The following is a 26,747-nucleotide window of genomic DNA, read 5'->3' as shown; positions in this document are numbered from 1 at the left end:
ATGTAACAAAAATAAATTTAATTTTCACTTGAAAGTAGATGTTAGTAACACTAGGATTAAACAAAGAGATTCAGACACACACACAAAAAAATCACATTCTATCCTTTATTTAAAAGCGTGCAAAAGGTCCCTTAAATAAAAAGTGTTTATTTTAATAAAATAAGTCCTCAAATAGTTTGGAGGTAGAACAACATTTCAAGTTTTTTCCCCCTCCAGATGTTTACTATAAAAGCACAGTTACTTTAAAAAAAATTTTTTTAGAAAAGAATAAAAACATGATACATACTTTAGGCCTTCCTACATCAAATCTGGAAAGATTGAGAAGAGGTTTAAATTGTACCTTGATAAAACCCCCACACCGGTGAGAAGGATAATCACTCAGTCAACAACTTTTATTGACTGAACACTGGTATGAGTTTGGCCCTGAAGCATTCGCCCAACTGGCCCTGCAGGTCTCACAGTGGTAGAACCAGAAGAATGGAGTACAGTTCGAGGATATTTAGCAGCAACAGCTTGAGATATAGTTTGCTGAAAAGTAATTAAATACATCAAAACACTTAACAGTACAAAAAAATTCCCATTAAAACACCTTTAAGTGAGCTGTAGTCTAAGCAGAAAGATTCAAAACAGAACAAACCAAAATACACTTCTCAAAAAAAAAAAAGGTTACTTTAGCAGGATGAGTAATTTTTTTCCTTCCTTGTCAGAAATATACTTCCAAATAACTAAGTACCCTTAGCTTTTAATACCTCAATCTTATTTCAAGGGTGTTTTTTTTGTTGTCTCACACAGATAGTTACCAGTAACTCCAGCTCAAATTAAGGGACCTGATGTAGCTCTGCTTGTCCTGGCAGTATCATTGAAGAGAAACTGGACTTTGAGATAGCACAGAGAAAACTCAGATCCTACTTTACAGGTTAAAATATGAAAAAAACCCTTCAACTGTTTCATAGAACTCCAGTTAAAACCACTTTTTGCTCAAATTGATTGAAAAGTGCAGCAACTGCATAGGCCGTTTAGAGCACTGTTTACAGTCTATGTTACTTTTGTACCCTTTTAATGCACTTATTTCAGTTTTCTTCAGGATAAGTGGCAGGACTAGGACTCAAAATACAACCAGCAGAAGGCTTGATGAATTTGACTGCCTGCAGACAAAGGTTTTATTTTTTTCCCTGCAGTAATTTGCTGTGCTTAGCCTATCAGGCTAATCTATATCTCTGCCACCTTTGGTTCACTCTTCCTGCTATACACCATCATGCTTGTCTTTAAACCGCGGTTGCGTGGTGATGACACCAAACATCGCCAACTGACCCTATCTACGAAGAGGAAGACTCATGGAAGAGCTGGCCAAGAGACAGCCAGGACTACTATACCTGTGAAATAAATACTACAGAAACAAGACAAATAGGTTAACGTGGCAATATCTACTTTCTCTCCTCACCAGTGACTTCTACCCAGCCCAACGACAGTACTCTTTGTTATTTTAAACAGGCCTCAAGTCTAAGACAACTTCAGGATGGTCATTCTTCTTTAAACTACTACCAGATGTGTTGTAATAAGAATACTATAAAAAGCATAATTCTGACTTACCTGAGTGACTGGATGATGTTTTTCGACAATGACTGAACTGATGGGTGGAGCAACTCCCATCACAGCCAAACTACCACAAATTCTGGCTTTTTGTCCCGTATCAGCTCGGCCCGTGATTCGAGCAGTGATTGTTCTTCCTGCTTTCTGTTGAGCAGATGTTATTACTTTCGCCATGGGCTACAAATAAATTAAGTAGTAGTTGGTAAAGAATTCTAAACCTAATATTTACAATGCTCTAATATGTCTGCTTAGTTTTATCAGCCACGTGCTTAAACAGAACACGAGATGGGGCAGGTAACCCAGCTATGTTAGAGGGGACTGAATTTGCTCCAACTAGCTGCAATCTGGTTTATTCCATCTTTTCCCGCTTTAAGTATGAGATAGTGTTTCAAGCGAGTGATTTCTATCCTGAGGGGAGCAAGACTAAATTCAGGCAGCATGGATAGTTTAGCTTTGGTCACTGGCTGCACACTCAAGTGACAGCTGAAGGAACTTCCATCACCCTGGAGTTTTTCTAGCAGCGACATAGCACATACAAAAAAACTTCCATGTAGTAAAATCCTGCATCTTTCTCTGACAGTTGTTAGCAAAATGTATCAGATGGGAAAAAGAAAGGAGAGCAATGCAGAAGACAGTGGAGAAAAGTAAAAAGGACAGTTTAACAACAGATACAGAAGAGGGAACAAGAGGTATTTCGAAGAGCAGGATGCTAAAGCAAAGCATATTCTTTCCATAATGAAATGGTATAATGTGAAACACCAATTGTTCCTGTTGTGCTATACATTAGCGTATGCACACACTTCTGTTCTTCATTTTGTCACATTTCTCCCTCCCCCCTCCAAAAACAATTTAAAATTGCTCCTAATGTAAATTGGTTTCTGTAACATTCATGAGCATTTGCAAGCTAGCGTCTTCACACAGCTATGTAACCTCTAAGGCAGTTTCCTCAACTACGTACTTGTGTTGCTCCGAAAAATGTGGAAATAATGATATCCAAACTAATATTTGTTATAATCATGCCTCAAAAAGTAAGAAAGTTAATTTTAGCACATTACCAGTTTTTGAGATCCTGCAGCTGTGCTAGTGATGATTGCTGGAGAATCAGAATCTAGCCTGGTCTGAGAAGTGCTTGCATGACCCAGATGGGTAGAAAACTGTGAATAAAACCAGAGTTTAAAAAGAATGAGTAAAACTTCATAGAAAACAGAGTGTTACTCAGTTTTTTGACTATTCCGTTAGTTTTTGGCTCTTCCAATTACCCTTCTAAATTTAATGTCTTTGCAGGTATTTTATCTCTAGTTTTACTGTTGTCTGGTTAATTTATAAATACTTGTCTAAAAAATGTAGAAACAGTGTGAATAACATTTGATATTATTAGAATGAAAAATCAGAAGAGAAGCAAGCACATCGCCCCTGTTCTAACCTGTACACTAGTGTGAAATTTTTTTACAGCGGCAACATCTTCAGGATGACTCCTGAGCAGGACCAGAACATCCAAGCTACTGGATAACTATCTGGCTAAGCTGACACGACAGGAAAATAAGCTGAGTTCCCTCAGTGTCTATCTATGTTACACTCTTAAAAAAGAAGCTTCAAGTCAAGCCAACTTTTCTTCTTTTCAGATTATATTAAACACAGGTTTTTTGAAAAACAAAACAAAACAAACAACCTCTTAACAGCTTTTTTCCAGAAAGAACCTTAGAAAGCAAATTCTGTTTATTATAGTGACCTTGCCTTCATTAGTTTACCATATTTTCACTAAAATAAAAAACAGAGCTTAGTGAAAGTATAGCAAGTCATGACAGTTGTGCCCAGCCACTTCATTTACACAATGCACTCTGAACACACCATACCCACGGGTTTCTTTTTTACACTTAGACTGACTTCAAATTCCTTCAATTCATGGGCTATGGCATTTATTTTTAAAAAGCTCCAACGAAGTATATTCATTTCTGTCACTAACAAACACAGTTCTGTTCTGGCTACATGCTTACCATGTCTTCCAGCTGAAGAGTAGTTGCTGGCGGAGGTGGTGGAGAAGGCGGATTGTACTGTGAAGGAGGTAGCCTTCCTGCAACAATGGTGCCATTATCATTTCTCCTACTTCCTACATCTATTATTAGAAAAAGTAATGGGATCAGCACATAATCTAGCAAACTCTAAGGGGAAAAAAGACGTAAGTCACAGTAAAAATTGGGATTCCTGTGGAATTTCTGTATAATCTAATTAAAAGGATCAGCCTGTTCTTTATAAGCGTCTGTCTATCTATCTATCTACCTAAACATTCCTGTATTAGACCCTTCTTTTCAGATGCTTGGAAATAATATTTTCCAAGGGGCTTGTTTCTGTGTTATGCCTCAAAATCCTGTGGCACTCATCACATACCTGCAGTGCAAAGAAGTGAGGTTCTCTGTACTGCTTGCCAACACCAAATCCAGTGTGCAAGAGCTGCTCTTATGCTAAGGGCCAAAACCCACTTCAGGTAGAGAGCAGCAGAACACAGAAAGGCCATCCATTCTGGACTTCTGGAAGGGCGTAAGATCCTTAAGGGGGCTCACTGTCAGTAAAATAAAACATTATTTTAGCTTTCCTGAGAATGTACTGCAATTTCAAGGAGCCATAGGTCATGCTCAGCAGCATTCCATTTCCACGTACAATGGCTGGACACTGGCCACATCCTGGCCGTAGGCCTGGGATGATCTACAGGCACCCTATAGCCCTCATCTACCCCCAGCAGCTGGGTAAGCGGAGCTTGCAGAAGATCTGTCCAGGGTTCTTTTGTCTCATAATGCAGACATCCTGGGGAGGTCAGATGTGCCGACCTAAGCCCTATATCTTTTCCTAGCAGTTTCAGCCTTTTCCTTCACAATGCAAACTTCCTTAAAGGAAGAAGAGAGAGGTATTCTTATTTACTCTCCAATTTCCGAAGCAGATGATGCTAGCAGCAGTTCCAGGACAAGGGAACTTTACTCATTCCAGGGCCTAGAGTGACACCCTGTGGTAGTTGTGTTTTGTTATAGGGTTTGGTTTGGTTTTTTTTTTTTTTCTCTTGAAACAAGCAGGAAAAATATAAGGAAGGTAGCTTAAATTGGTGCAATACAGAAAGATTTCAAAAGTGAAAGTATGCCAGAATATGCATTTTGTACATATATATGTATGTACACACACATTAAGCTTAAGCATAGACAGGACCAACACACAGTTACAGACCAATCAGATCTATCTATGTTACTGAAAAAAGTAGTGTTAGGTTTTTTTAAGTAAAAATTCATTAATTCTTGTGGCTTCAATGTTCCTTTAAATACATAAAGAAGTTAAAAATAATCTTAATAATTTAAAAAAAAAATTGTCAGTAAATCAGTCAGATTTTAGACCACGAACATTGACTCTAAATGTTATGGACCCATTATGGTTGTGATACTTGTACACTATTAATAACCTGGATTATAATAAATATTATATGTATGTTATTTGTATATTGTATGTATAATAAGTGTACATTATAATAACCTAATAATAATTAAAAAATAATCAAATTCTGCTTTTATTTCCAATGTCAGTAGGTGACACTGCAGCGTTCATATAAATAAAGGCTCACTGAGTGACTCTGGCACATGGAAGTTTTAATGTCCACAGATTGCAAGACTAGAACAAATCATAATAATCATCTAATCTGATGTCTGAAATCCCCAATGTCCTGATCGCTGTTCTGTTGTATCTGAGGAAGAATGCAAATAAATGGCTGTACAACCATATTGAATACTTACGTAACTAACTTCATTAAAAGCATTGTCTGGCTGCAGAAAGAAAGAGATAGGGTGCTTGGCACAGAGGAGAAGGTGGTACGAGAGGCAGTGGGAGAAGATGGCAGGCGTGGGACCAAGGACAACAGACAGTGTGAGTTGTAATGAAGCCTGATGAGGACACACTGACCACAGGAAATGAAAAAGCATGATGCTGGACACCCAAAAAGTTGGGTAAAGGCACGCTAGTGTTGTCCAGCAGAGCAAAAACCTGTAGGTACCGTGCCTGTGTAGAGTACGAGCTCCTGCTTCATAGTAAAAATCAAACAAAATGTTTGATCCATGAACAAACAAATAAGATAAAGCTTCAAGAGACAGTAATTCTTAATTTACAACATGGTGAAAAATAAAACACTTGGGCAACACCTTGTAACTTTATTCACAAGCCCAGTATCTCCAAGAAAACATTAATTCTTGACCTTCCCCAAATACGGTTCCTATGTTTTTACTAGCACACAGCTACTGTGCTTAGCCAGTGTCATATTCTAATCTCCTAAGCAACAGCACAAATACTGGATACATTTAACAGGCTCAGCAGCTGCTGAGGTAAGCACCCTTTAACACCTTCTTCAGGTTTTTATTTCCTCTTTGTATCTACATTGTTGGGGAGGAATTTCTGTGAAGTAGTTCCAAAACTTATGGTCTAAGATTGTTAAGTTTAGCAACTGAAGTGACTTGTCTCAGGCCATTAACAACTGCTGCCAGTACAGCTGGTTGTTAAGCCACACGTACAGCTGTGACACTCCTGCCGGCACAGCTATTTTCTCTTTAATGTAGACTGCTGCAGCAGCACGATTATGCTCCTTCTGCTATAGACTGTCTCACTTTAAGGGGGTGATTTCATTACATCAGTAAAGGTGTGCAGCTCTTTCTTGTGTAACGGCAAAAGTTCTATGAGTGTGCTGCTGATATAGTTACAGTGATGTTTCCTGTTCTGGCACAGAACTCCAACTAAATACAGAACCTGGGAGATTTACTTGCCCTTTTTGCATTAAAAGGCAAGATTAAGAAAGGGAGAGTTGTCTGGGAAATGCAGATTCATTGCACACTGAGATTCCAGAGAACAGAGGAACGTTTCCCAGGATTTCCCCCTCACCCCTTGTAACCTAGGTGCTGGCAGAATTCTGGGTAATCTCCCACAGTATTTTAAGAAGTTTGCCATCCCTGGCTTCTTGTTCTTCAAGTTGCAACCTTCAGTTGCATGTTACCACTCCCCTCCCAGCAACAAGGGATGAGGAGAACACGTTCCACCTTTCAACTGCAGCATCAGAATATTTCTCAACATATTTAAAAGGACTTTTTAAAGCAGTAAGATTTTGATAAACTCTGTATTGCTATACCTCCTCACACTAAATTAAAAAAAAAAAAAAAAAGAGAAAAAAGGGGAGAATCCTTTAAAACAAACAAATAAAAAAAAAAACAACCAAACAAACCTAACAGAACTCCCCCCACACAGCCACATTAGAGCTGCTTTTTATACTGACCAGGATCTGTCCTACTGTCCCTGCCCTGAAACATGGTCATCGCTTCCAGATTCAATGCACATACACCACGCATAAAGGCTTTCTTCATGGTGTCTTCATACTGTTCTCTTTCGCTGTGCAGTCGCAGCACCTCAGCTTTTGTCTGTTCCAAAGTAGCAGTTAGCTACAAAAGAGAGTAAGGAAAGAGCCATGTTGTACTTCTGAATGCAAACTACAAACATACTCCTCAATTAGCTTTCTATGTATTTCTAAGTATTCACTTACTATGTTTACAAAGACAAGCATTTTCACTTCAAAATCTCTCATTCACCAGAGATGAACAGCTACATGTAATTTCTTTGTGCTACAGCACATTATTTGTGCTAAAGCATACCAAGGACACCAGTGCATTCAAAAGGACTGTCAGACCCTGCCTCACTGGCTAAGCTGAAATTCATCTTGCAAGTTCTTGTCTTTTAGAAGTTAGGCATCTGGCACAAACTAGATTTCTGCAGAAACCTGGATTCCCTCAACAGAAGAATAAGTGTTCCCAGAAAATTATTTAAGCATAGGATGAATTGTCATCAACAATCTCTCTTTTCTAGCTGCTGTAACAAACTAAAAATGCTGAGAAAAGACAGAACAAGTTACCTTTGTAACTCGCTGGTTTTCTACTGGTAAGCCACAGTCGGCAAGCCTGTTCTTAAAACTCTAAGTTGATAACTTACACTCTATGCTCTGAAAATTCTATAATAAGCTTAATAGGCAAGTTGAAGGCAAAATGAAACTTAAATTCAGCCTTTAACAGAGCAGCTATTATAGGAAAAAAAAATACTCCTCGTGAAAAAAAATACTCCTCATGATTATTCATAATAATAATGGTCTTCTATTACCACTGTTTTCTTCAGTTAAGACCTCAAAATGCACAGTCAATATTAACAACGTGCTCTTAGAAAACAAATACTATCCCTATTGGTGGGCAAATAGAGATTTGCCTCATTTCAGGAAGAGTCCAATTTACTTCACCTGTGCATGCAGATCAGCAACATTTTACATCAGATGCAGGGGAAAAAGAAGTCACATTTAGAAACCATAGTAGAGACCTTAGATCTCTTCAGATTGTCTTGTGTAGTTGGGAGCTCTCTTCTGCTGGAAAATCCTCATGTTTTTAGTTTGCTGAGAAAGAGATACTTTGGAGGAATGAGGGGTGGTGGAATAAAGGAGACAAAGAATGAAAAAGAGAAATCTTATTTTACCTCTGCAATTTTGGCTTCATAATCATTGGTGAGCTGAACACAGACATCTTCTGCCCTTAACTGGCAGGCTTTTGCTACTTTTTCTTTCCATTTTTCTTCGCTAAGAGAGCGCCATGCTGCCCATACTTTCTTCAACAAAGCTGTCCGGAATTGTCTGTCTGCTATTTTATTTGCATATTCCTTAGAAAACAAATAAAACCACATCATATGCAAGTCCAAGTTTCCTAAAAATTTAAGTACTCAAGACTGTGGATGATGCTTTTACAACTTATTACATAGACCACAGGAGGAATGCCAAAACTGAGTTAACACGTGCCACAGTGAAATGCTACCCAAACATAGCATCAGGAGCTCAATGTTTCCTCCTCCACACATGTGCTGGAGCATTACTGTCCCCAGCATGAAAAACCACATTTGTGAATTCCTAGGTTATGCAAACAGTGTTTTTACTCTTAGCTTAATGATACTTAAACAACCACTTCACATATACGGTGTAACCACGCGTGTGTGAAGGCATTTAGTGGGTATGTGGCACATTTTGATTTACTGCAGGAACCATATAAGATTAGCATAAACCACTCATCTTTTTAATAAATTTAGGCTTCAGGATATCCTTTAAGATAACTCTATTAGTCTACTCTATTTCAAAATAGTCACCACTCAAGGTATTTCCGCATTATTTTTTCAGAAATGAATTGGGAAAAATAAAAAGAGCTGAGTAAAAAACAGACTCCAAATTATTAGTAAATTCTAGGATGGGAGGGAAGGAAAAGAGAAAAGGCTATCTCTCTGCAATTCAACAGTTTTGGATACCATCAGTGAACTTCAGTCTAGCCAAGAATCCATACCAATAAACAAGGGTCCTGAGCACAGCTTCTCCTTTCCAACAGCCTGGAATGGGAAAGGTTTGCAGCCTTGACACGGGAACCTCCTTTTCTGACATACCTCACTTAGCAGACTGTTTGCTGTTATATGCCCGATGCAGTGCCCAGCATCTCGTGTGCGACTAGCTCTTAGCTGCTTCAAATTTTGGCAATGTGAGAAAAGAGGGCAGCTGAAGTTTTAGTTATGAAAATGGCTTCCCCCCCCCAAATGTTATACAGTATCATGTCATAAACAGTATGATACCTTATCATACTGTAACATAATGAGATACTGTATCATACCGTCAAACCTAATGTGTTTGAAATTTAGATAGAGATTCCCTTGGCACCCACTTCAAAATGTAGATACTGTAAACTATGGTGATTTGCTGTGAGCTGATCACAGTAGTTGGAGCAATATAAGACAAGTGCAGGTTTGATTTTTTCCCCCATCCCAGAGAGTATTCTGACAGCACTATTTTCTTTTTAGAATTGATACTTTCAAGGTGTTATCTGACATCGTCAAACACATCAAGATAGAAACACTGTCATTTCTTCAAACTGTAACAGGAACTACAGCAACTCTGACCCTTCCGAGTTCAGGTTTCATTTTCATCACATTTTTATTTTGCACACATACCTCTTGTTTGGCTTGAACATGCTGAATCCGCCACAGTGTAAACTTTCTCATCAACTCTACTCTCTCCTTTTGCTTCTCTAATGCTTGGGTCAAGTTAGTAATCACCTGAAAAATTGTTTATTAACACTATTTCAACAACTATGATCCTTGTAAGGTCAAATAGAATGTACTTTATGCATCAGTTATTTTCCACTTACAGCATTTGCTTTTTACAGATGCTTTCTAGTGAATCTTTCCCTTACTCTAATCAAGCAGAAAACAACAATTAGAGTTCAAAACAAGAGTAAAATTCCTGTGGCTTCAACACTCAGACTGTGGCACAAACACTTTCATTGTGTAGTTTTAGGAAAAGTTCAACTGAATTGTTCTTTCATCCCACCTCTGCAGGCTTCTGTGCTACTTCCTTATAATTAAATGTTAATGTAGCATAAGGTCAGAAGAATCACTTATTTCAAAGACAATTTTGTTAAAACAAGAACACTTATATTAAAAGTTTGTTTTAGTCCATTATTAACTAACCAAAGCGGAAAGACACGACTTACATGCAGAAAGCTTACTCAGTTGTCTGAACAAAATAAACAAGTTAGGGAGTTGCTAAGAACTAGAAAAATCTGATTAGGAGCTGTTTTTCTCTTTAAAAGTTCTCATAAAAGATATCATATGGGCCTATTGCAATCGAAACATTTGAGAGGCAAGATGGCCTACTGGACAGAGAACGTAACTAGGGTCTTCCACCACCGATCTCTAAATATGTTTTAAGTGGTATACAGAAACAGCTGAGGTTCCTTGATGAAAAATCAGACACGATGCAAAATTGGGTACATCGAATCATTATGTATTTCTCTATATTTTTTGCCTAACTTCTTAAGCTGGATTCTGCCATCAGTCACCGGAGCAACTCCAGTGGGCAATAGTGACCAATCTTGGGACTCCTGGGAGTAAAGTTAAGTTATTTTATTTTACCTACTGCGTAAAGATTGTGAAGAACAATATTCTAAGATGTTGTATGCTAATGTATCTTATTATGTCATATTGCATAAGTTAAATGCAATAATTATTGAACATCAATGAAATTAATTATACTTAAAATAAAGTTTACCCTTAAATCAACAAAGTTATCTAGCAAATAGTACAAAACTCCTACTTTGTTTCAGTACAGAATTTCATACAAACTGTTCCAGTCAATCTTCAGAATGTTTAATGCAACATTGCTAGGCACAAGCTTGGTTTCTTAAAGGTGTTCAAAATATCAAAGTCAGAAACAAATAAAGGTCAATTTGATACATTTAAAGTAATTTAAAGCTGATCCATCTCTAGATTTTTAAGAATGAGTTCTTCATAATACTGTCTGTTAATAAATCTAGGATAAGCTACTTTTCTCTGCTTAAATATGACTAATTTTAACTTTTCGCAGTTTCACAATAACTGAATAGTCTCAGCTACGTAACAATGAATTAATCTAAAACTAGAAGTAAGTTTGCATAAATTATCAACAAATCAATAAGAAAATAGAAAGCAAAGGAAATTAATATAATAAATTAATTAGTTTTGTTGAAGAGGTGTCATACACTAACATGAAATATCAATTATTGATGCTGCATACCTGTTGATACACACTAGAAGTCTTAGCCTAAATCCGTGTTTGTTAATTAGCATATTTTTGCCACTAAAAAACATTTTTGAAATTTACAGTGGGAAGAAACAAGAATCTACAGTATTCATAATGTTTGTGAGGCTGATGGACTTTGGTTTATGCCTATGTCAGAGTACAGCAGTTTTGATAAATACGGTATGATACATGGAAGCACTGCCACCTACGATTAAGGTGGTAGCAGTAATAATTTTCTATTGAAAAGATATTTTTTTTTTTTTTAGATACAGAATTATAAAATTGGCTGAAGAAATAATTACTTTGATTAAAAAAAAAGTACTGCTTTCCAGGTATCATCAAGAATTATGGTCCATTAAACATGAGTGACGTACAATGATATCCAGCAGAATGAAATATGTTTGAATGGTACACACTGAAATAACTACAGCTCTTCACATATGCTAAATGATATTACACTAATCCTGTTCCTGTAACATTACATTTATATTTGCCTTATCTGAAGATTAGGCTGTTTCCCAAAGGGACACAGAACATCATCTTCCTCCATATTTTAACTCCTTCAATGGATGCTTTTTTAAAAAAAAGGTAAACAGGAACTAAAAACCCCAAACTCCATTAAGTGTTCTCAAGTACAAGGTTAAAAATTCAGGACAGCAATAAGAGGATTTAATTGCGTTATGTGATTACAGGGCCAAAATTTTATATCCATTTCCCCAATTCTATTTAATTTTGAAGTTGTTGATACTGTTGATAGCAGAAAAGCATAACTCAGAGACCCCAAACATACAATCCTAAGAATTTGTACAAATGCACAATTCCTAAGAATCCTAAAATACAAACTTAAACATTTAGGAGACTGCTGTGCATTTAAAATTCAAGAAAACCAATCCCATCATTGAAAAATTAAAGACTTTTAAAGTGTAAGAGCCAAGAGACTCATCTAAGCCCGTGTGATATTTATGAAATAAATAAGGAACAAACATAGACCCTAGATTTAAGAGGCAAACCATGAAAAATATGTACACACAACATGTTAAATTTCCATTGCTATTATGGATCATGTTATTATCAACACTGATTCTTTTTGTACTATAGCGTCTAAATATATTATTTATTTCTCTATGTTACTTGCTGCAAGAAGAATTCTTTTCAAAGATGGACCCAAAAATTCAGTGTGGATATTTTTAAAAAGAAAGGAACTGTTGAATTATGAAATTGAATTACTACCTCATCTTTCCGGCCAATAGAGATTTCATAAGTATGTAGCAACTCCTTCAGGTTTTCCATCTCATTGCTCAATTGTCTCACATGTGCAGCGTGTTTCTCTTTTTCTTGTCTCACTTGAAGCTTATGATGTTCGATCAAACTCAGCTTCCACTTTCTCAATTCAGTCAGAACATTTGTCTGAAAAGTTAAGGTATGACAGCAGTGCAATTAGTTAAAAGATTAGAGAGGGGGGAATAACTTTATATCTTAACACACTTAGCAATTAAGGAGACATGAGTATTTACAGTGATGCCTTCATTATGCAGGCTGTTTATATCCATAAATACTATGAGACATAATGAACTATTGAATGATAGTAACTGAGTATCTCTAACAGAGAAAGTTATTCCCAAGTTCTTGAAACAAGATACTCCAGTGCTTATGTGCAATATGCAACAACCAAAAGGAAAACGACCATTTCCCAGTCCAATCGCGCTGCAGCTTTTCCTGCATTCTCAACTTATGCTACAATGCACTGACATCTGTGTATGATTTTTAAGGATTCCATACGAAATAAATACCTTAAGACTTCCAGTCCAGAGATCGAGTATGTTTTCTATTTGAGTTACTTTTTCATCAGGCAAAGGTAATTCAGTCACCGTAGCTTCGTTGACTTCTCCTGGACCATGTGTGGACCCTTGTGAAGATGTCTCTTCTGAAAGTCGTTCCATATTGGCCTCAGAAGGCTCCTTCACTGATATTAAGACTAAAAATGAAACAGAGAATAAGGATTGATACTCTGGACAGACTAACTGGTTTGCATCCTGGATGGAAGTCAGAAGCCAAGCATTAAAAAAAAACTCAACTGCCAAAATATTTATGTCATCAGAAACCTCCTTTTCCCATGTAAACCAAATAATCCAATTCAAATATATGCTTTCAAGATATAAATATATTTAAACCAATAGTCCTATTGTAACATTTGTCAAATCAACACTACCGTTCTCTTAAAGAAAGTAATTTCTTACATTAAAGAGGATGACGACAGCAAGTACCAAAAAAATAGCATTGCCAGAAACAAAAAGTATCTCTCTCAGTAAAGAATTCTTGTCAATTAACAGCTAAGGTCAAAAATCTAAAAACTTTTGCAATATTCCTTAATGACACTGTAAATTCCTGAGGCCAGGGGCCTTCCTTTGTACATTCACAACTCAATCTGTGGGTATGTTTCAATGTTGGTATGTACCTGCATCCTTTTTCTTTGCAGCTTTTAATTTACTCATATAATTAGATTTTAAACTCTTTGAGAAAGGAAATATCTACTAGGAATGTATATAATGCCTTACACAATAAGGCCTCACTTTCAGGTGCTGTGGCTAAATACCACTGCAATAAAAACTAATGGGCATGTGTTTGAATTCCAACTGATGGGAAGAAAAAAGTGCAACTAAGAATAAAGAAGTTAAGATTTAAATAAACAGAGAAAATCAAATATTGTTTTGTATTTAGTTATTCCTTACAGAAAATTTGTTATTCAGTTGACAGCTGAACTTGGAAAGAAGACAGATTAGCAGATTCCTTGTATTAATAACAATCAGGACAACTTTAAAAGAATACTCTCCTTTCACAGAGAAAGGAAACCTCCAACATTTTAGTTGTCACTTCTGAAAACAAATACTGTCTTTAAAATTTTTTTGGTACAAGCATACAAAGATAAGCTTAACTGTTTGTAACAAAGCAGTATTTTCACTGAGCACTGGAAATGTATGTTTCTAATTTACTAAAGGCTGAGCCTAATGGTTGACACTCTTTTACAGTTACTGTCACTGCTAGGCCTCATGTCCAAAGCAAGTGAGGTGAGCTGTCTGGCTAATACTACTCCCCTATCAAGAAGGTTGAATTGCAACTACTACACTCATGCTCCAAGACAAGGAAGTAAGGAAGAACTGTGACGTAGAGGCAGATACAATGGCTTTTCGGTGCTTGTCTTAAGGTCATATACAACTACACATCATAAAATTAAAATTAGGTTGAGCTAAAGAAGACCTATGTAACACACCGTTTCACTAGACTAAACTCCCTACCCCATTACATATGCAGAAGATCATAAACAGACTATTCCCAATCACACCAGTGTATTAAGATCTGGCTCTAGTTTGTCGTCATTTTTTTCTACTGCAAATGAGTGAAGTATTGCTTAGCTAATTGCAGAATTTTAATATTTGTTGCTTGTAAAGATCTCAAAAAAAATATGACATGCTAGACAGATGGCCCAGACTACTTGAAATACATCTTATTTCACTGATGAAGAACCTGGCTGGACTTTCACAATACAAAATATTTGGCAGTGTTACTCTCATCAATTATTCCCAGTTCTGTCTTTTACTTGTGCCCATTCCTGCATGTCACTGTGTTCTTCCTTCAGTTGTGATGTTGCTGCAAAATGCATGAATGTTTGTTTTTATTTTTAAACTTTTATTATTTGCTTTGATTACAAAGATATCCAATTTACACAGCACTGGTTGCAGGCTATTTACAAAGAAAAAAACCTGAACAAAATGTAACCAGTAAACCCAGGACATTAAAATAGACTGACAAGCGCCATGGTCCAAGATTGTGGTATTTCAAGTTCATCAGTCCCGTCCCCTTAATCCTCCCCATGTACAGATTCTCCTAACTCAGCTTCCATTATTCTCATTTACCATAGCATGTATCCTTCACTGGATCCACTAAGTGTATGTTACATGTTTATATCATCATCTTACATAATTTACCCTGGCCTTCCAGTGTTGCCATAAATTTCTAGTTGTACACGTACTAATTTCAGCCTTATTCCTAATGCTCTCCTTCTGTCACCCCTATTCCTTTCACTGCATTACGTGATGACATTCAGTTACAGTGCACTAAGGTACAAAGGACATGGAGCCATGTGGATACGATAAAGTATAAAAATGTACGTCATTAAATAATCCCCACGTACATTTATTCCAACACATCTCTAGACTGTGTTCTTGTTTATAGTAGAAGTAATGAAATGAGCAGTTTTTCCAGATGTGTCTTATCCCAATACTACTGTTTTGGTCTTTTTTCTGTGTGCCTTTAGTATCTGGCTTTTCTGCTTTTATCAAGTAAACAAGCTCTGCCAGACTGTTCTCACACGTGATCTGCTATCAGTGGCCCTAGCTGAGGGTAGCAATTTACTAAAATGTATGTCTTTTTTTTTTCTAATCTTCTCAGAAGTTTAATGGATCAATACTGAGGACTGGTAGCCTGAAGAGAAAGAGTTTTCCCACTGTTTGGGTATGAGTCATCATTACACATCTTTGCTACAAATAATTCACTGCTCCAGTCTTAGTCATTCTCACATTTAATCAACTAAACTGGCAACCAGAACAGGAAATTAAGTTTTAGCTTTCAAAGTTGAAAAGCATTTGGACATTGAATTGAACAGTACAGCATGTTTTATTCCAATTATTTTTCATATTTGACTGGAAGCTTTCAGTGAAGGTATTATGTATCATTAAATTTACTGCAACAAATAGAGATTACCAGTAATTAGACTTCTACTGTCATAATGGAAACACTCATTTCAGTTTCAAAAACCTGAGGAGAAAGTCAAAATGCCAGACCAAGGAATACTCCACAAAGAGAACTTCATTTCAGAAGGCATCACGTGGCATTGGAAACTGTTGGCCTCAAACCAAACATCATGTGGAGAAGGGGGAAAAAATACTGCAAGCTTAAGAAGCTCTGCAGAAGAGCAAACTTTCAGGTATTCAGTCTATACCCAGCGCAGACATACATTTTGTTTTGCAAACTTATAGAGCACTACCATAGTTGTGATTTTGTTGTTTTAATACAGCAACAGTATTAGAGCCAGACAGGGACAGAACAAAGGTCAAAGAGCCTAATTTTTAGTATGAACATGTAGCAACGCCAAAAGAATAGAGCTAAACAAAAAAATTAACTGTCCTTCAAAAACAACCCGCTAATCTATCCTATATGATTGGTATCAGAGGTATAGTACTGAACTTTAATTGAATTACATTCTCACTGTTCATTCAAAGTCTTGCTATTAGTATCAGGAAAAAATGGGTATTCTGAGCCCATTAACACCGTGGCAAACACCATTCAAATATGCAATCACTCTGCATTAGTACTAGAGGTTATATAGAGGAGTTGGACAGATTTTGGTCAGATACCTTTTGAAAGTTGAAACAACCTTCTTTTTACAACTAGATTGTTTCAAGCTCTGTCTCAAGGAAATATATCTTTTTGCTAGACTGACAGGATGTAGTAACATTTTGAACAACAAACCTGTTTTAACGAAGCAGCAAAGCAGCAGAAGTGTATTTATACTGTGTAGTCAATAGAAGCATGATGGTGCCATGTAAATATTATTCTTCTCCCCATCCTCAAGATCAAAAGCACCTTCTTTACTGTTTTTAACCATTTTTTTTTCATTTTGAAAATAAAAGACAGATTGTATTTTGCAAGGTGCTGCCCTTTGCAAAGATAATAAACTTCAGAGTCTATAACTGAGGGGAGTATGTGGCTCCTTGTAATGAGCAATACATAAAACTTCAATGCAAAATTTTGATCACCATCAAGTATAAGAGCATTTCTTTCCCCTGTCCCATGACAATTAACTACAGCTTGCAAATGACTATTCTTATTTGGTAATACCAAGCATATTAAGAGATAATTATTCAAATATTTCAAGAGAAGCAATCAAGGGAACTGAAATTTGCGCTCTTCTATTGCACACATTTAGGCAGTAAAAAGGCACAAGACTTCATAGGATACGTTTGGCCCCAGAAAAAAAAATAGCAAAAGCACAACTCCTCTCACAGAGTTAAAGAGCGACAGCAGTCACTGCTGGCTAAGATCTTATCTTCAGACAAATATGATCGAAAATAGAGCTTAGAGTTATCTATAAAAAAAAAAAGCTCGTCTAGTGTTTTGATTCTGATCTTCTTTCTTACGAACAGCAGTATCACACATCACAAATACTCCCTTACAAGATAATGTTCCCCTCAAACTGGGAGACAAAACTCTAAGCAGAGAGAGCACTGGGGGCAAGACATGAACTAGAATTTGCTTCATAATAGAATTCCACCTAACCGGACTTGAAATTTTCTACTCTCTTTTTAAAACAACTTCTCAGGCTGAGAAACAGTCACAGGAGCTGACCTGAACTGCTCTACAATTCATGAGTTTTGCAAGTGTATTTGAATCCTGGCCACCTGCTAGTGCAACTGAACAACAGCTGGCTACAAAGGAAGAAGATTCAGAGGAGATGAGCACTCATGAAGCTCAAGGAAGAATACAGGGAGTGACCACAGCTGCTGTAAAGAAAGCTGAACTTACCTCAACACAGGGAAGGGCAGAGGGTGGCCTTTGGCTGTACCAGTTGAGTGGATCAACTGGTTGTGTAAGTAGCCTTAGTTAATCAAGAACTGTGAATACATTCCTGCGCTAGCCAGATTAGCAGGTGGGAAATGTTGGCTAAACCCAACACAGTATAAAAACTGAGCAACCAGCAAAAACTGTCAACAGAGCAATGGGCATGAGCTGGCTTTAACCCACATAGTCGTTTCCGGCAACTACAGATGTCCCGTGTCATGATGGTTAGTGTATAAAGACCCATAACAAGAATCACATTTGTACTGTGATCTAACTGTACTTAGAGTTACTGCTGTGACTCTTCACTCAAGTTCTGCTCAGACTTTGGATAACATCAAGCTAAGGCCTGGTCTTATCCTGGGAGTTGTGCCATTAGGTCAAGGCAAGAGCAGCATGTAGGCAGGACGTGATGGACAGAAGAGCTACAGGTCATTACGCAGCCGTTATCACCTGCACTTTGCTGTCTCCTGCAGTCATAATCCTTGCATATTGATTGTCTGGCAGTTCCTTCAGAATCCACTTATTTATGGAAAGAGCATAGACCAAACTTCCAAGCTCAAGGTATAAATACATCCAAAAAGCTTTTTGAAATACATCCAACAGCAGCCAGACTGCTGAGGCTTTCGTGCTTCCTGGTGCGACACAAAGGAGTCCTGCACTGCAATTTTTGGTACCTCAAACTGATATAAAAGGTGAGGATATTTTATTTCCCGAATGAAAACATTTTCTATCATAATTTTTTAAATCCCAAGCCAGTGCTCTCATTCTAGGAGTTGCAGGAATACCTCTTACTACAGTGGAATTTTTTCTACAATGTTTGACTGCTTGAATAATTGGCAAAGTACAAAGTACTTCTATTGATCTGATTTCTTATGCAACTTGGTACAATTCTCATATACGACATAACTACACTGGATCAAGTCAATAAACTTCAATATGTAAAAATGAAAATGCAAAGGATGCACTTGAAACTTTTCTGTTGGCAGCTTTTCTAACATTATTCTTATTCTAATTGCAGATCTACTTCCATTACAGAATATTCTCTCTCTCCAAACTTCCATTCTCATGCTTTCAATAAACTCAAAATCACACCTTCTACAATTCTTATGGCAGTCTGATATTCAGAAGAACAGGCACGCTAACTCTACATGGGGAGAAGTTACGGATGTGATGTCCTTAAGGACTAAGATTCTCCATTAGTTTATAAAAATGATAAAACATTTCCCCTTATGGCCTACTGGAAAGAGAGATATTGGTGTCTAAATGTGCCTAAACTCCACTACATAGGCTCCTTGCAGAAGGACACAGAGCATAACCAATACAACCTCCCTCACTTTAATTGCATTCCTTATTTCAAGAATCTGTTTCTAGATAATTTTTGATTATACTGTATTAATATGAGTTAACTAAATGGTAATTGACAGCTTACTAAGACTGTTTTCTATGCCAGTGAAAACAACATACAATTTAAGAAGATAGATTTATTTTTACTCATGATTCTTTTGTTAATGTGAAATAAAGAACTTTCAAAGCCTGCATTGCCCTTCGCAATCATACTGGTAAATTCTGACTAGCAGAGAGTTATTTAGCTCTGATCAGCATGGCCAAGAGTTCTGGCATACAATACCCATGAACAACATCTGCTGCAAGATGATGATTAGCACCAGATTTACGCACCACTTCAAGGCTGCTTAGTCTCTAGTAATAAAATTATCTACACATTTTACACCCCATGGTCCTCTAAATAGTACAGATAAACCTATCTCCAAGGGTCACAAAAATAGAAGCGAAAACTGTAGTTAAATATATTTATCATGAAATAGCATGATAAAGAATAGAACTTAGTTTAAAGTTAAGTTCTTGCTGATTAAGCTAAACTCCCTAGTAAAGAAATAATGTTGCTATGATTGTTTACTATTTCTTCTGAAGCAAAATTAACAGAGTTTCACCAATATAAATGCTAGTGACAAAAGCAAACAATGTATAACCATTACTACCGGTGTTACCAATGCATCACAAGACACTAAGTTTATACAGTCCTAAATACCAAGCAATAAAGTAAAATTAAAATAGTGTGATTGAACTGAAAGAGCAAGAATGACATTCATGTAGTGACATGATTAGTCAGAACACAAAGGCCTTTTAAGCTAACTCTTATTTCCAAATACCCGTATTTTAAATACTCATTTACCTATCATGGCAGCACAGGTATAAGTAAAACCAGTTGTGACCTGTCAAATTCCGAAGAAGTGTACTGTAAGTAAGGGCACCCTTTTTTGCATTATTACACCAACCACTTGAAACATCTGCATCACAAGTCAGAGAGAACTGCCTGCACATCGATACTATCATCTGACAGGGATGTCAGAGAGCGAATCTTTCAGTGAATATACCTTCCTAATTTTCTTGTTGTGCAAAATGCAAATGTACTATATGAGCTACGTGTACATTTCAAATGGAAGCTATTAGAAAACTTAAGACAAAAAAGTCATATCACTGTTGTATCAACACATACCACTGCACACTAGGACAATGATTATGCTCCATACTACCTGCAGTCTTATGGTGAATGGCATCATCTGTTACACTTGAAAATGTGCCACCTGCTCTCAGTTCTGAAGCAGGTTCTGACCACTTCAAGACACACTGTTCAAACTTCAGAGTCACCAGAGCATAACGAAGCCGCTCTTCATATTCATCCTGTCATAAAGTGATGACAAATAATTATAAAGTTACAATTACATTTCCAAAACCAGAGTATATGTAGGAGGGAATGGAGATGGTTTTCAGTAATTTTTGAGAGGTTTTTTATTATTTTTGTCATGGTGAAAACTAAAATATTTCCTTTAAAGTTGCAAAAGCAAGCTGGTTTTCTACCATGATTATAATTTATCTTTCTCTTCTTTCATGTTCATCTTCATTCCAATTACAACTAGATGCACCGTAACAGTTATACAGAAAGACTTTGCTATATGACAGAATTGGATACTATATGAAGCAGCTTAAACAAAAACATGAACTGGGGAAAAAAAGTTCCATCTGATACTATTTCTAAGCATTACTTGTACTGCAAAGAAAAATATGACTATTTTTATAGCCATGGCAAAGATGCTACCGAACACAGTCACATTTCACATCCCATAACTTTACCATTTCTTTGGTGGAAGTTCTAAAGCCAATCATCAAACCACATTTGACTATTCAGTATTTTCTTTAGATTAGATATAAAATTATTATCACCTTATATTATGAATTTTTAAAATTATATAGGTATAGGGAATGTGTATATATAATTGACATAAAAGCTTTCCTGTTAAAAAGTTATAAACTAATCTAACTGGTATGTGACATTATGCTATGTACAAAAGTAAGCCAATCAACATTTTTTTAAAATCTCCTAATTAAACTGATTTTCAGAATGAAATTATTTAGAGTTCAGTGTGAAATTGTTCACAATCTGTATTACAGCTTAAACATACAATTCAGTAATTAATTAAAAAAGTTCCAGTAGCAGTTAAATGCTTAAACTGATCAAAGCCACAAATTAAACATTTGGGAAAAAACACCAGTTGGAAAGTACTAAACCAGGTCACTAGCAGTCTTTTTGTTTTGTTTTTCTTTCCACTTAACACTATCCTAGTAATTCTGGTTAGTGTCCTAATGAGGTCAAACCTCAGAAACCAATTGTGAATTGAAAAATTATTTTCCCCTTCAAGCTGAGGAAGGCTAGAGTTGAAATAATCTGTTAAAGGTATCAATTACACGTAATATGGTTTAGAATCTAACAGTTGAAAAGGAAAGTATTTTAAAACTTTCAGTGTAAACCTTACATTTATGTGGGTTTCAATTAATTAGAGAATTTAAGAAGCTAGGCTTTGTACATCTTAGCCAAATTCTAGTTTCTTTCAAATTTCCATTTCGCATCATCTATCCTATCATGTTAAAATTAAAAGGCCAAATAAATGTACATGAAGCTTTAGAATTACAAATATCTAGTGTATCTTTTTAATAAGCAAAAAGAAGTATCACATTCCAAGTAAAAGGTATAGTTTGTTGTGAATCAACAAGTTTTCAATTTTTCCGTATCCATATCTTTCCAAAGAAATACAGTTTAGATTTTATCAGATGTCAGAAGAAGAAAACAAATAACCTCAGATGAGTTATACAACCAGGAACTACATGGAACTGTATAAAATCCCCTGCAGCAAAATTTCAGCAGAGTAACAAAGCCCACATACTAGTCTTTGCTTTATCTGAACTAAAATAAATGATTGTGCAGAAAACATTAGATCACTTTTCTGTCTATTTCAAAGAGATCATGTGACCAAATAGCAACTTAAAACTAATTCTTCACCCCCAAACAAGTTAGTTTTCAGTTGGGGCTGATCCAGCTGCTCCCATGATTACCTTATCCAATTCAAGGGACACAGTAGGTAAGGTGTCAAGTGCAAGAAAGTGGCTCATTTTGAGTCACCCAATTTAATCATTAGCACAGAGTCTGTCTTAATATAGACATCCTGAATGCTCAAAATATGCATATCAAGTTATGACATGAAATTTATCTAGTCTTTCAAGTTTAACACTATTATTAAAACCCAAAGAATCCGCTATGTGCATGAATATACACTCTTACACATGAACAGAAAGTGTCATTAGACAGCAGCCAGTGAAAAATCTGGAAATAAACACTTATAAATTACAATATTACAACACTGTTGGAATTAAGTTGAAAGCAAATATCAACGAAAACACAATATCCCAATTGTAACCAGATACTTAGACACACAAAAAAATAAAGCCTGGAGCCTGCAATAAGAATACATAAGATAGAGAAATTGAAACATCAAGTGATTAAAAGTATTATCTCAATTTGAAGTATTCCATAACAACGCTGCAATTGGAGCACAATATTGACCAATAAATTTAAAATAAAAGTGTAATAAAATTAACAATATCTCTTTGGTTTACTTGGTATCTTTGTTCTGCTTTAAACAAAACTTTCAAGCTGTAATGTCAACTACAAAAATTCTGTTAGAGCATAAAACGACAGAAATATAGTTCTAGGGCCTGAAGGTCAGAGGAGTTTTGATCATTTAATGGATACTACCTTGGTTTTGTAGAAGTAAATAAATTACTGTTGCAGCGAGCAAATGGCACAAGAGCATTCAGAGGGTGCGGTTTTTTTTCTTCCTTCTTACAGCATTATAAAAATCTACAGATGCTGCACAGAATTTGTCCTTAGGATTGCCGTCAAGGTTACTAAAGAACACACAAAAAAAGGATTGAATGGACAAAGTCTTGCACAACTCAATTATAAGTAAATGGAAATTCTCTAAGAGCCAGTGGATCCTTTTTATAAGGAAAAGGCAATAATCTGGGCTCTACTTAAAAGCACTGAATTATCAAAAAGGCCCAAACAAAACAAAGCAAAAAAGTCCCTTCACAATTTCCTGAAAGGAGTATAGTATTTGCCCATCAACATTCCGATTGCTTAGCTGTGACCTCAGTGTTCTTTTTCAACAGTAATAGACTCTACACTCCTACAAGGAGTGTCTTAAGAACTTTAGGTTTGTCTAGTTTGGAGAAAAGGAGGCTGAAGAGCAACCTCATTGCTCTCTGCAGCTTCCTGAGGAGGGGAAGTGGAGAGGGAGGTGCTGAGCTCTTCTCCCTGGGATCCAATGACAGCACCCATGGGAACGGTTCAAAGCTGCACCAGGGGAGATTCAGACTGGACATGAGGAAGCATTTCTTTACCAAGAGGGTGGTGAAACACTGCAACAGGCTTCCTAGACAGGTGTTGGATGCCCCAAGGCTGTCAGTATTTCAGAAACATTTGGATAACGCCCTTAACAACCTGCTTTAACTTCTGGTCAGCCCTGAATTGGTTGGACAGCTGAACTAGATGATCCTTGTAGGTCCATTCCAACTAGAACTATTCTATTCTAGACATGTTCTCAGTTGCAAAGCAGTCATTCATTAATATTAATTTACTTAATCATTCTTTACAAGGTGGTCTTAGAACCTCCTTGATAATCAATATGATCACAAAAGAAAACTGTTCTTTCAAAATTTGTTGCACAATACCTTCATTCTTTTTCCAACTACAAAAGGCATTGGAAACACAGATTGCTGAACACACTACTGCTGAACACAGATTAAGAAAACTTATCCGTGACATATGACCGAAAAACCAGAAGCACTCAAACTGCAGAAATGAATTGCCCATAAACAGGTAGTTTTAAAGGGACAAAGTCAATCTGCATGAAGAAAAAAAAACCCTTAATTTAACAGTGCTTCTGCTGTACGTGCCATTCCACCAGGTGACAAAAGTGGAATGACACGTTTCTACAGAACAAGTAGGAAATTTTTTTTTTGTCAAAACTAGCCTGTTTTTGACAGAATTCTATAAAGGGAAAAAAACCCACCCACCACTCAAACAAGAACAACCAATTATTAAAGGATGAAAATCTGCTGCTTTCAAAAGAACAGGACAAAGACTTTATCAAGTATCTTTGCATCCTCTGTAAGAATGCTGAGTACAGAAAAAGAAAAACTTCCACCGTTAGAATTCCAGCTTATCTTGGCATATTTGATGCAGGGGAAAAAAAAACAAAACCAAAAAACCCATTTACTTTCTGATATTAACTTGGCCACAATACTACTCTGAGGGAAATAAATCCATTAAAAAAAACTCAGTTCTTACAACATCATGTAAGAACTCTAACACAGTTACCCTTCATCCCTTAGAAATAATGGGTTTCTATCCTACTGTGTCAAATTTATGCTTCTTGATAAGACCTAACACACATTAAAAATTACATCAGAAAAGAGTGGTAAGAAAACTGTACTATTTTACTTATAGCTGTCATTGATCAACCTCTTAAATTCACGTAAGAATTTTCACATAAATTGAAATGTCTTGTGAACCGCTCAAAAAGGAATCCAAGTGAAGATATTTTAATCTCAGATTTTTTTGTCTAATTTGCTTCTTTTCACTAACTTTTTTATTATTTTCCTATACAGGTAAAACAAAAAAAGATGCAAGTTTTGGTAGATTTCATCATAATTATCCTTTGACAAATAATATGCCGTAACAGTGAACCAAATGAGGTTGCCTCTTTCCTACCTGAAGATCAGAAGAAACAGAAACTGCCCTGAACAGAGCCTTTTGACAAAACTGGACTTCTGCTTTTCTCCTCATCTGATTACATTCTGCATAAAGTTAGTCTACAGAACAGTAGAAGCTAAACTTCATTTTTCAGTTCCAATATGTTTGCTGCATGTTCACCAACATTTTCCCCAGAAACAGAGGTTCTGCTTTTGAAACAACATCAACGCCTACTCTGTGGGCTAAACTGATCATACAGTCTCATTATATAATGCTAGGTAGTAAACTTTCTTACCCAAGCCATACTCAAAACCATGAAAAAACTTCCATTGACTTCAAAAGAAAAAAACGGAAGACCCAAAAGCAATAATATAAAAGCTTTCTCTTATTTCACATTGACTGAATGAGTTTAATACTTAATGCTTCATAATACACAATATAAAATTTTACATCAATGGTAACTAAAATACACTGCTAGGGGAAAAAAACAAACAGACACATCCAGAATAACAGAAGCCTTAAAGATACACACTTGTGTCAATCCCTCCTTATTCATACTGTATTGTTTTGGAGCTTATCAGCTTGCTTCACTACAAACTTCCTGTAGAGTGACACAGGAATGGCTAAGCTACACTGTGATTTTTTCCCCCCTAAACTATCTCAACCACAGCCCAAGCTGAGATCATGCCCTGAACACTCCAGTTCAATATCCTGAAGCCTTCACTTAGTGACTAACATCAGTCTCCCTCCACTTTTTTGACTCTTCTTGCCATATAGGACCAGGAAGATGGATATGGAAGGACAGGTAATGTCTTAGGTTCAGGGAACGTCAATCATTCCAGCAATTTCTAAGCATGACAACGTGGCATTCTTTGAACATTTGGGAAGCAGGAGATTTTGTAGAACTGATAAGAAACTTGGAAGACTTTCTGAAAGATATATGCATCTTTAATCTAAGTCCTTCAGTGAAGAGCTGAAGCTGTTGTGATAAAACTTGATATGATATCGGGAAAAAGAACTCAAAAGGATGGGGGGGGAGGGGCAGGGGGAACAAAAGCAATTACAGAATGAGTGGGAACTGAGTATTAAGCAAGGTGAATTTGTTAATGAATGAATGAACATCAGAGCGATACAGTTGCCTAATGCACATGAAAAACGATCATCAGACACGCTGAGCACTGAGTTGTCAGCAGAGAGTAAGCTTGGGAAGAAGACCACCGTAAATTACCAGTCAAAGGAACCAACTGCTTATATAATATAGCAAACAACCATGCAAGGAAAATTTAGTTTTAGAGTGACCTTTAAAATTGTCAATTATAATATTCTCAGTTGTTTTTTTAAACAGATGCATTTTCTGACAGAAATGTTATTTTTAAATTGCTGTCATTAAATTGGCAGGAATATCCTCCTTAAGCATCATTATCTTTTTTCAAAACGTCAAAGAATCACAATAATCTCATGGCTCTCTCTATAGGAATACAGATGGAAATGAATTGACTCTTTGTCCTTTGAGTTATTCTAGATGCTGATTCTTCTTGCACCACAAAGGCTCTCTTGCTAAGGGTATCTACACCTTTCAGAATGGAAAGTTCGTTTCTATGCTGAAGATTGACATTTTTGAAATGGTATAAAGACAATTTTAAATGCTGAGATTTCCTATCGTCCAAGCTCCCAAAGAAGAGATTACCTTCTCCCTACTTCCTGCTGAGTCCTAATATACCAACTATGTTTTTTAAATACAAAATATGAAGTCTTAGGGAAGTTTAGTAAATATTTTTATTGCTGTATACTGGTGTGCAA

At 36.4% G+C, this 26,747-nt stretch overlaps 1 protein-coding gene across 1 annotated transcript; it reads right to left on the bottom strand.

The window, feature by feature from the left end:
- Positions 1-92: 92 nt before the first annotated feature.
- On the bottom strand, positions 93-25,050 carry POC5 (POC5 centriolar protein). Its single transcript, XM_074166522.1, is given in 12 exon segments — positions 93-528; positions 1,591-1,767; positions 2,646-2,744; positions 3,585-3,703; positions 6,878-7,040; positions 8,113-8,292; positions 9,616-9,720; positions 12,455-12,631; positions 13,015-13,199; positions 20,392-20,539; positions 24,966-24,986; positions 24,988-25,050. Coding segments are annotated over 12 exon segments (1,587 nt in total). The 3' UTR covers positions 93-378.
- Between the last annotated feature and the right edge of the window lie 1,697 nt (positions 25,051-26,747).

This window comes from Numenius arquata, chromosome Z (assembly GCF_964106895.1).
Source record: "Numenius arquata chromosome Z, bNumArq3.hap1.1, whole genome shotgun sequence".
NCBI lineage: Eukaryota > Metazoa > Chordata > Aves > Charadriiformes > Scolopacidae > Numenius > Numenius arquata.
This window is presented reverse-complemented; position numbering and strand designations above follow the sequence as displayed.